We start from the raw sequence: 11,012 nt of genomic DNA, 5'->3' as shown, positions 1-11,012 counted from the left end.
GGGGAGAAGAGTCACCATAACCTGTCCCACCAAGCAGTGCCAGCTGTTCCTGGAGACAATCACCCACAGCCAAGGAGGTCTTCTTTGTCCTCTCTTCAGGTACTAGGTCTGTGTGCCATGGATGCAGCCTTCCCCTGGAGCACAGAGGTCCCTGTGGTGCATGGTGGTGTCAGGGTCAGCCACCTTCCAGCCACCCATCTGAGATGACAAAATGTTTCATCCAGCTCCTCACAGTGTTGATATATTCAGTGAGTACCCCAGTCCTGCCCCTAGTTATCATGCCTGGCCCTTATCAAATACCACGTGTCTTCTTGGCCTCATTATATCAGAGCTGCATCACGACCTCCTCTTAGGAGTCTGGTGAGAAAACCCTTCCCACACCAAAACTCTGGCTCTGCTGCCAGCACACCTGGAGCAGCAGGAGCCTCCTTGATCACACAGCAACCTCAGTCTGACCTTGTGACTAGAAATCTTCCTGCTCTTGACAGTAAAGGTCAGAAAAGAAAATAAAAGAAAAAGGAACAGGAAAAAAAAGGAGAAGGAATAACAAAACTGAGTGCCAAAAAGCAGAAGAAATAACAAAAAAAAAAGTACCAAAAAAAGCAGAAGGAATGGCAGAATGGAGTAATACCAAAATGTGCACCCCAACTAAAGCAAACTGGTTCACAGTGTAGGAGATTGCAGGCAGTCCAGCAGGTTGCCCAGTCTTGGAGGCCCTTGGACCTCCAACCCGTGAAAGTCTTCAAGACCAGGGTGGGATAAAGCCCTGAGTAACTTGGCCTGGCCTGGTTTGAGTAGGAGGTTGGAATAGAGATCTCCTGAGGTCCCCTCCAACCCGAATTATCCCCTGACTGTTCCTAATATACTGTAAAGAGGCTCTTGGAATACAGGCAGGCTTTTCTTTGCATGGGGTAGGTGAGGAAGGCAGGGAAGGCTCTCAGAGGGGGCAGATGTATGAGGTGTACTTTCTTCTCACATACCTTTGCTGTTCATAGAGTGGTGCAAAACTGTCACTTCCACAGCACCATGGCTTTGTCTGAAAAACAAGTCTGCATGCTCTGGATGTGAGAAGGTGCCAAGGACACACGATGAAAATGCAAATTGCTGGGTTGGACAGCAGGAAATCTTTCTGGGACACACTGGGGTGGAAGAGATGCAAGCAAAAAAGAAAGAAAATAAGAAAAGAAGACCTGGCATGGCAGCTGGAGGAAGCAGGCACAGCTGCAATGCTGGCTACTACAAAACCTCCAGGTGGGTCTGTAATGGGCCTGTAATTCCAGTGCCAGGTGGACAAGGGCTTTGTCATTATACTCAGCCCATCTCCAAGCCTTTGCTTTCCCTTACACTGTGGTGGGATGCTACCTGTGCCAACTGGGGAGAGCAAGCCCTAGAGCAGGAATGTTTCCTTCCTACACTGAACACTGCTAAATAACAGCAGGGGATATACTGTTGAGCAGAAAATGGGCCTTGGACAGGAGCAGCCTTGGGGACCCTTGCACAAGGGCACACACACATCCTTCATACCACAGAGATACCATGGGAACAGGAGGATGTGGAGAGACATGTGTCCCGTGAACAGAGAGCAGCGTTTACAGTATCTCTTGGTTATTATTTTTTTTTGTACATATTACTTTAGAAGTTAGTTCTGAGGAAGTTTATTTACCCAGTATTATTATTTCCCATGAGAAGTTAAAGACTTACTACCAGAGATGAGTGAGGATCACGTGGAAGAAAATTAGCTTTCCAGGTCATGGGTGAGCATCAGAGTTATTCCTTGGCCACCGCAGCATCTTCATGCAACCCTCCCACACCAAGGAAGGGCTGGCAGGGAGCTGTGCTGCTCCTTGTCCCCTGCATGGACACGGGGGCTGCAGGGCTGACGATGCTGCAGGGACAGCCCAAACAGCTCTGCTGGTGTCAATGGTCAAGATCACCCCAGCCATACCTTTGGGAACCCTGAATCTGCAGAAGGCAGAGCAATGCCACCGCTTCCAGGACACCCCAGGGGCAAAGTTTGCCCCTGAATGCAGGAAAAAATCTGTTTTGGTCCATATGTTGGTCCGGTGCTACTAGAAGTCAGCACAGAGCACATTTATGTGCAATCTCCATTTTTTAAATAGGTGAGCAACAAAGCACTCGGAGTCTCCTCAGCATGTGGGTGGGGATTTTTCAGTAGCTGACTTGACATGGGGTGAAAAGATCTGCCTCCATCAGTGCCATTTCCCAGTGCACAGTAACTAGCCAAGCACACCAGGGGTTTTACTGAGGCACCTAACTGTCCCACTGCTGGTGTGCAGCCACAGTTGCCCGTTGGCACTTGCCCCCCAGTCGTGTGCTTCATCACTCTGGATCCCATCTGGGCGGACCATGCAGCCAACCCCTCCTCACCTGCCTAGAGAGCACATAGGTCTAGGGAAGCTCCAAAACCAGCCATCAAAACAGAGCTGGGACAGAAAAATCAGCTCAAAATTTGGCCAGGTGGTCACCCAACCACACAGCACCGTGGAAAGGCTGTGGTGATGCAGGTGTCTTTTCTGCAGGAGCACCTGGGGTCACTGCTTACAGCTCCTGCTCATGGACAAGGAGCTGGACAAGGTTGCATCTGGGGTCACCAGCACCAGACAGGTCCCAGGAGCCAGGGATGGGGACAGAGGGTTTTCACGGCGCGTTATCCCAGCAGGGCTACCGTGGATGCTGCAGTAGGTGCGACTTGGAGGCATTCCCGCCGTAGACAGAAGCTTCCCCGTTGCCCCGTGGAGGGGGCGGCAGCTCTGCAGCAGCCGGCAGAAAGCGAAAAGCAGTCGGTTCCCCCAGCCCTGAGGGGTACAGCCCCACCGTGACCGAGAGGGAGGGAGGGAGCGGAGCCCCCTCCGTCTCCCCAGCGCGCACCAGTTCCCCCCGAAGGGCTGGGGCGGTGGGGCGAGGCCGGGGGCGGGCCGGGCCCCTCCCCGGGGCGGCCGGGGAGGGCTGAGCCCCAGTTTAAGGGCGGTGAAGGGGCAGCTCGAGTGGAGCTCCGTGGCCGTTTCTGGTTTTGTTCTGGTAAGTCCTCGCCGGGCTTCACGCGTGGGTCTGGGGGTCGGGACGGGGGTCCCCGACAGGCGCGGCGGGGGGTGGGACGGCGGTTGCCGCATCCCGGCCGCAGGGAACGGCTTGAAGCCGGGCTGAATACCCACCGGAGCTCGGTTATACCGTGTGGAACTAATGAGCGGGGTCATTAATTAATAAACCAACTACTGCTTGCTTTGATTATTCATTCTGTTTCTCTTTCTAAGCCCAACTCGGGTTCCCCTGGTAGAAAGAATTTTACACTTGTGAAGTGTGCTCTTGGTGTTTTGAGGCATTTCCTATGCCTCTTCCACCAAATGTTAAATTCAGCCCGTGTCAGCTCTGAGCATTCCTGAGAGCTGGTGGGGCTTTAGGTCTGAGCTTGAGCCAAACGACACTATCTTCCTTGGTGGTAAGCTTTTTTGATTGTGTAATTAAATGTAGTGTATTCTATTTATGACCAGCTGTACACCCAGCTGTGCTGCATGAGACTTGGAGAATAACAGTTGCTTAGGGTTTTCCTGAGGTTAGGATACTTTTCCCAGCTACCCATTGCTGCTGCCTCTCCCTGGTGTACATTCCTCATGAGCTGAATTCAACAGCACATAAATAAGTGGTTCAGTGAACCACTATTACACAAATAAAAAGCAGCAGAACTGGTACTTGTCTTCAATTCATGGTGTAAAGCCTCAGCTAGGAAATGGTGTTTTGTGGGGTTTTTGGTGTTTACAGATACATTTCTAGGTGTGGATCTCTCTTACACTTCAGCAGTCTGCTTCAGTATTGTAATCATCGGTTTTCCTTTTGGTTACAAAAGACATTTTAAGTTATGTTTAGAAATATGCTAGATAACAGGTCTCCGTTGTCTTTTAAACAAATACCTCATGTGATGTGATTGTTAGCTGTCTGCTAATGTCTTTAATAATAGCATCTGAAAAACTGAAATTTAGTCTCCAAAGGAGGTAAAAGGTTTATAATCCAGATCAATACCACTTCAAGCCTGTGCACAAATAGGCATAGAGATTAAATAAGGAAGTTTATCTAATGAGCAAATGATGGGCTGAGACATTGGCCGATATTTCTTGATTATCGCTCAGGCAGGATAGCTACACTGGTGGAAGGGAAGAGAAATCCAGAGTGGCAGAAAGGTAGAGGTACTTGCTGCAGACACGGAGCCCTAGGGCACAAAGGAAACCTGCCCCAAAATGTGCTGTTGGGAGACCTAGGTTCTGCCCAGCTCCCCCAGTGCTCCACCCAGCTTCTCCATCTGCAGCCTCTTCCCTTCTCTGAGCGTTACATCATGTTACTGCTTTTAGGCAAAACATCTGTTTACCCACTGGGTTGCCCATGCAGCTCAGTTTGTCCCATTTTCTTCTCCTTCTTCACACTGATCATAAATTCCTGGAGGTGCAGACATTAAAAAAGCTTCAATGTGCAAACATCGTTGTTCTAGCCTCTTAATCTTGAATATCTTGGTTGTGTCTTTTTTGGGTTTTTTTTGTTTTGTTTTTTTTTTTTTTTTTTTTAATGTCTGAGAAAGAACTGATATATGAAGCCTTGGTAAGTACAGAGATTTTGTTGATATGGGTTTTCATGACATAATTGAGCCGCTAAACTCAGTGTGTTCATACACTGCATAGCACGGTGGAGTTTTGTTCAGTGGGTCTACTTGCTAGGCATTAACCCAGAAGTAGGAGTAATAGTAGTAAAAGCTTCATCACCTGAGTCACGTTATCTTGACAGATAAAAACAATTAATGGGGATCACGCAGCTTTTTTCAGATAATATTGCACTACCTGCCACTCCCAAACAATTGGTTAAAATCAAACCAGTGTTACCACAAACATAATTTTAGCCCTATCTTGGAGATTTTCAAACATTATTGAGTGTTGCCCTTTTCATAACTTGAACCACAATTCTGAAGTGAAAACCTCAGGCTAGCAAGGATGCCAGCGGTGTGGGTTGAAGGCTGGATCTCTTGGCATCTCCCAGGGGATCCAGAGCTTGGTCTCCTCTGCAGCACCCCACCAGGGCAGCAGCTCTGTGTTGCTGGCTGGTCCTGACAGAGGAGGGGTGGCTGGAGCCACGAGAAGCTCACAGGAGTGATGTCCGGTGGTATTCAGACCCACTCTGGGCATTCCATCATGTGTGTGAGGAGCCCAAACTCAGCTGGGGCTGAGGTCTGAATTTTGCCAACTCCAGAACCAGGCTGCCAAGAGGCAGCATTTGTAGGGCAGGGAGAGGACATGGCTGCAAACTCGCTACCTGTCTCTGATGAAGAGATTATTTGCAATGAGCATTGCTAGATAAGCTTAATTTATGTAAGCTACTGTGAACTGTAAGTGTTGATGTACAATCTACTGATCTACCACAGAGCCATGTTGAGTCTTGTGCTGCCTGTTCTGGCCAAAGAACTCTGTGCAGTCACATGGTTGTTCGCTCTCATACTCATAAAGTGTCCACAAATAGCTCATGGGGGAAAAAATATCCTCTCTTATCAGGTTTTGTCTCCTCTTCTATCTGTGTCACCTTGAAGATATCTATTGAGCTTTAATGTATTTTGTGTGTTGCAGATAATCAGAGTACAAACTTCCGTATAGCTGAAACTTGACTGAAACCTGGAAGCCTTGAGCATCCCAGGGTGTATCTGAATTCCCAGTAAATCCTGGAGAGACAGAGACTCTACTTCAAATCTACCAGACTATTTTTATGGATGAGAATACGTATCATTTAACATCAGTTTTGAGCACATATATGGTGTGGGTTCTCATAACCGATCTTGTCCCAGTTGTTGCTTTCACCATTGTTTTTCTTAAGTCCTGTTATTTCAGCCTGCATGCACATATCCTGAAGTTCTGATTATTGGGGTTTTTCATGGCCTCAGACTACAAGTGAGATTCTGTGTTTGAACCATTAGAAATTGAAAATGAATGGGAAAAAGATGTGTGTATTTTTCTCTTGCTTTATGTTAGGACAACCCAAATTAAGAGTGTCATGTCTCACTGCACTCAAATGAATACCAAAAGGAAAACAGTAAAATTTCATTAAAAACTGGCTGAATGGATTCAAAAACCCTTGCTGGCTGTAGGGTCTGGCCACTTTGGACCTGCTAATGTAAACCAAAGCAATGTGCAAAAGCAAACTCAAGAAGCCCTTTGCTAGGAAGTTACCTTGATAGCAGAGATGTCTCCAGATCAAGAGGTTTGTTCTCCTTGACATGAGCCTCCCTGCAGCTTCCCCTGCTGCCAGCTGGGAGCTGCAGCAGTACCTCTGCCTGGTCAATGCCAGGGGAGCTGGAGCCCTGCAGCATCTTCTCCGCTACAGCAATCCTTCCTGGTCATCAGATATAATGGGAGATACCTTTTCCAAAGCTAGTAATTGCACATATTTATAAAGAAATCAAGCTTAAAAAAATGCTGCCACCTGTGAGCAGAGGAGAACAGTGCAGAATTTGGGGAGGTGACAAATGTCTGCTTGTGCTCTGAACAGCCTCTGGCTTGGAATAATCTTCCACCTTGTGAGCAAAGGATTTGGGGTTGGTTGGTGGTTGTTTTTTTTTTTTTTAAAAACAGTTTTCCTTTACTGTTTTGAAATCTTCTTGCAGACTTTTTCCTGCAGTGACCTGTCCTTATGCAGGCAGGCGTGGGAAGAGGAGCACAGGGAGGTGGCATTTGCCAGGTGATGCAGAGAGGCAGGACTGAACAGTCGTTAGGGTGCAGATTCGGGCTTTATATTTTAAATTGTCTAGTGCTATTGCCACCTCCATTGTTTCTCTCTGCTCCTTCAGTGAGTAGCTACCTTAGTTTGTGAGGAGTCAGAGCTTTTTGGTAATTCAGCGGAAGAAGGATGCTGCCAGTACTGAGGACTTATGAAAATGTGACTCTCACCTTTACCTCAGCAGTTTTTGGTACCAGGTTAAGAAAGGAGGCTGTAGGGGACAGTTATAACATGGATCTGCACAGATCCACATCCCTTCCTAGATGTTTTCTCCTGTGCAAGAGGTGATAGGTTTTTCCTCCTATTTAACAATGTAATTTTATTTTCATGTGCTGCTTTACATATCTCACCTGAGCTTTTCATCCTTAGGCCTGACATTCATTTCCAGGCAGAATAGGTGCCTCAGCCAGGCAACGTGATGGCGGTGTTTGATAACTTGTCGTGCCATCACTCCATCGATGACTTCCGAAACCGAGTCTACTCCACACTCTACTCCATGATCAGCATTATGGGCTTTGTGGGCAATGGCGTTGTGCTTTACGTCCTCATAAAAACATACCGGCAGAAGACAGCCTTCCAGGTGTACATGCTGAACCTTGCCGTATCTGACTTCCTCTGCGTGTGCACCCTGCCCCTGCGTGTCATCTACTATGTCCACAAAGGGAACTGGTTCTTTGGTGACTTCCTATGCAGGGTGAGTTCATACATGCTGTATGTCAACCTGTATTGCAGCATTTTTTTCATGACTGCAATGAGCTTCTTCCGTTGCATAGCCATTGTTTTTCCAGTCCAGAACATCAATTTGGTTACAGAGAAGAAGGCTAAATTTGTCTGCATTGGCATTTGGATTTTTGTCACCCTGACAAGTGCTCCGTTCCTGCGAAACGGGACATACCAACATGGCAACAAGACCAAGTGCTTCGAACCCCCAGAAAACTCTCATAAGACAAGTCTAGTTGTGACCCTGGATTTTATTGCCCTATTTGTGGGTTTCATTTTTCCCTTTATTGTCATAACTATCTGCTACACCATGATCATAAGGACCTTACTGAAAAATTCTTTGAAGAAGAACCAGGCTAATCGCAAGAAGGCAGTCTGGATGATCGTCATCGTGACGGCCACCTTCCTGGTGAGCTTCACCCCATACCACATTCTGCGTACAGTCCACCTCCACATGCTGTGGCTGGAGAACACCCGCTGCGAGGATGCCATATACCTACAGAAATCGGTTGTAGTAACACTCCCCTTGGCAGCCTCCAACTGCTGCTTTGACCCGCTTCTCTATTTCTTCTCAGGGGGCAACTTTCGGAAGAGACTTACCACGTTTAGGAAGGCTTCTTCCTCCAGCTTAACACAAGCCTTCAGGAAAAAGTTCTCCATAAAAGAGAAAGATGAGGAGCCCTTTGGAGAAAGCCATAGAGAGAACGGAAAGGCAGCTGTGGCTCCTTCATAATGAGGCTAGAACTTCCCCTAAGATCTCTCATGGGCAACTGAAATCTTGGAACTCTTCCAGAAGACATGATGGAGGCTCACAAGCCTTCATCGCAATTAGATCTGTAATGATAATGGTGGACAGTCCATGTTTTGTGCTACTTGGTGGGACAGCCCCTTCCCCAGGAGCACTGCTTGGACATGCATAGCCACTTAGGATGGAGGAGCCACTGCCAACCAGCACCAGAAAGCTGTTTATCTGATGATAAACTCACATAAACAAATTCTTCAAAGCCTGTATTTGGGCATTTGCTTCATTTCACAACTCTACTAAGAATGTTAATATTCTGAGTCAGTGGGAACTGTAAACACAACATTTGCTATACAGGCACTCAGGGAGCTACTGACAAATAGAGAGCAGAGTTTTCACTGCATTTTCAAACAGCCGCTAAATTATTTACAGAGCAGAGGCCAGGATAATTCCTGCCCTACTCTCAACTGCTTCTGCTTTGGATTTCAGTTTTCAAGATAATTATGTGTGTAAGACTTGCAAGGTTGGTTCCTGGGCTTGCAAATCCAGGAACTCGGGCTTGAGCCCCTCTCCCAACCCAAAGGAGCAGCTCTTTGGACATGATTTCATGGGCAGCAGATCTGCCAGCATCTTCTGAATTTCTAGAAAAATCTTGTCTGTGGATGCAGTTTTAAAATTGCAGTATCCTAGTGTGCATTTGCAACTTATTTCAATGGGACTGGTCCTGTAAGCGATGGCTGCAGGATCTGGATTATCACTCCAGTTCTTCAGGATGTTTTGGCTAAAAGTGGAGCTCTGGGTGCTTGAAGTCCAGTGCAGGATCAGGCCTGCCTTTCTGAACTATTGACCAAGTTTTTTAAAAAATAATTTTAAAATAAAAAATAAAAATTCAGAAGTAATTTTTAAAAATAGTTATATATTATATTTGTTCCTGTTCAGGAGTGCTCATCTTGCTCACACCTTGCAGAAAAGAGGCAACCCAAGGCCTTTGGAAAAAATCTCCAGGAATACCTGGAAATCAGGAGTCTGAGTCCAGATGAGACACAAATAAATCTTATTTTGAGTGCAGTAAGGTGAAAAAACAGATTGCACTATGTTTCTTGTATAAAGAAAAACTTCAGAATCTTGGACAGAAGGAAACGTTGCTGTGCTTTTCCAGTGAACCCTTTAGCCTTTTGCTAGAGCAAAGCCTAAATGTGTGATATATTAAGACAGAAATAGAAATTATTGTAGGATTAAGACTCTTATTTGGAAAAATGGTTGATAAATTAATAGCAAGTAAGTTTTGATGTGTTATTTATGAAGTCACTTGATGTTATCATAAAGAAAACAGTTTTAATACTGTAGAATAAAGGTGAGCAAAAGGAATTTGTCTGGTTGGGGGCAGGGTTCTGCCTGAGAAATTATCTTTACAGATACACAGAAGAGTGCAATTTCACTCTTTACCCCACAGTCTGCACATGCCAGAGTCAACAAAAGGCACTTAAAGGAAATTCCCCTTCAGAACAATTTATGGATGTGAATTTTCAGAATAGATCTGAAACCCCTTTAGAAAATTTTAAGGATCTGTGAAGTGGAAGAGGACTGAAAGCTGTTCGTGTAGAAGAGTTTTACAGTTCCACCTAAACCCACAGGAGGGCAGAGCTTCAAGTTCAAAGCTGTAACTATAGACTGCTTTGAGAAATGTGTGTAAGAGTTGGCTAAAACTTCCTTTCAGAGGCTACCACTGAGTATTATAGTTGTGTCTCCAAGCATTAAGGCCATTGTGCAACTGTAAATATAACTCATCATGGAAAACTGAATTTCAGAATATGCAGAAATAATATGCCCATTCCCAAATTTTAAAATATTGTACAGTAAATCAATATACATGTGTGTTGCAAAGCATTTTTATTGTACCAGAGGTTGTTTTTTTTTTCTATGAGACAATTATTATGAGAAGAGAAAAGGCAGAGTTTTTTGTGCAATAGGAAAGACTATTTAAAAAAAAAAAATATTGCTTAAATTAAAGTGTTGCAAGTTAAAATTTAACAATTACAGTTTTCTGTGTCTTATGTTAAAGTCTCTGTATGCAGATTCTTCTTTCCTATAATATATTTTTATCTATACACAGCACTGGAGTGTAATACATAATAATAATTTATAATGTTATAATAAAAACTTAGTCAAAGCAGTACAGAAGTTGCTGTGAGCAGCATCTGGAGTGGGATGAGATCTTGGGGGACTCACTGGCCCAGCCTCTCAGAGCTGGATTTTGGCCCAGCCAAACTGGCCTTTGCTGTAGCCCAACTTGCTGGGCTCAGGGCACCGTCTGGGGCTGCTGGTGGGGGGACTTGTTGGAACCAAACCTCTTCTGATGGCAACTGGGGTCTCAGTAGGTCTTGCAAAGGTGGAGTACTCCAACAAATAGCAGCTGACACCTCGATAAATTTGTATTTGCAGATAGTTGCATATAGAAAATGCTTATAAGACACTTGGAGGGAAGGGATGCATTTGGTGAGGATGGTGTATTTACGTGTCCTGCGTGGTCACATACCACACGTGAGTTCCTGCATGGAAAAGTCTGCTGGGAATAGTTTTCTACTTACCGTTTCCCAAAATAGGTGCAGAATCTGCAGCATGTTATTTAGTTATAAAACTCCGGCCTGTAATAGTGAGGAGGGAGCTTTGCTATCAGCTCGGCAGAAACCCATCTCCAGCTGAGAGGTGAGGGCAGTTGTCCCCTGCTTGTGATTTTGGCCTGTGGCACACAGAAAAGGGTCACCCTGGCAGCAAATGCTGATCAGGT

The 11,012-nt window shown here is 45.7% G+C and overlaps 1 protein-coding gene across 6 annotated transcripts; it reads left to right on the top strand.

Annotated features, from left to right (window-relative positions):
* The first annotated feature begins 2,974 nt into the window (after positions 1–2,974).
* On the top strand, positions 2,975–10,245 carry CYSLTR1 (cysteinyl leukotriene receptor 1). 6 transcript variants are annotated; one of them, XM_042807522.1, is made up of 3 exons: positions 2,990–3,039; positions 5,619–5,804; positions 7,132–10,245. In XM_042807522.1, exon 3 carries the CDS (start codon positions 7,181–7,183, stop codon positions 8,213–8,215), a length of 1,035 nt encoding a protein of 344 aa, XP_042663456.1. In that variant the 5' UTR covers positions 2,990–3,039; positions 5,619–5,804; positions 7,132–7,180; the 3' UTR covers positions 8,216–10,245. The 6 variants fall into 6 exon arrangements, with proteins under 6 accessions (XP_032857647.1, XP_042663456.1, XP_032857683.1 ...); XM_033001779.2 differs by lacking the exon at positions 2,990–3,039 and adding an exon at positions 6,279–6,580 and having other exon boundaries at positions 5,508–5,768; XM_033001756.2 differs by lacking the exon at positions 5,619–5,804 and having other exon boundaries at positions 2,975–3,039.
* The last annotated feature ends 767 nt before the right edge of the window (positions 10,246–11,012 follow it).

Source organism: Tyto alba, unplaced genomic scaffold (genome assembly GCF_018691265.1).
Source record: "Tyto alba isolate M040663 unplaced genomic scaffold, T.alba_DEE_v4.0 Super-Scaffold_5, whole genome shotgun sequence".
In the NCBI taxonomy this organism is placed as follows: Eukaryota; Metazoa; Chordata; class Aves; order Strigiformes; family Tytonidae; genus Tyto; species Tyto alba.
The sequence above is the reverse complement of the archived record's forward strand: the minus strand, read 5'-3'. Positions and strand labels throughout refer to the sequence as shown.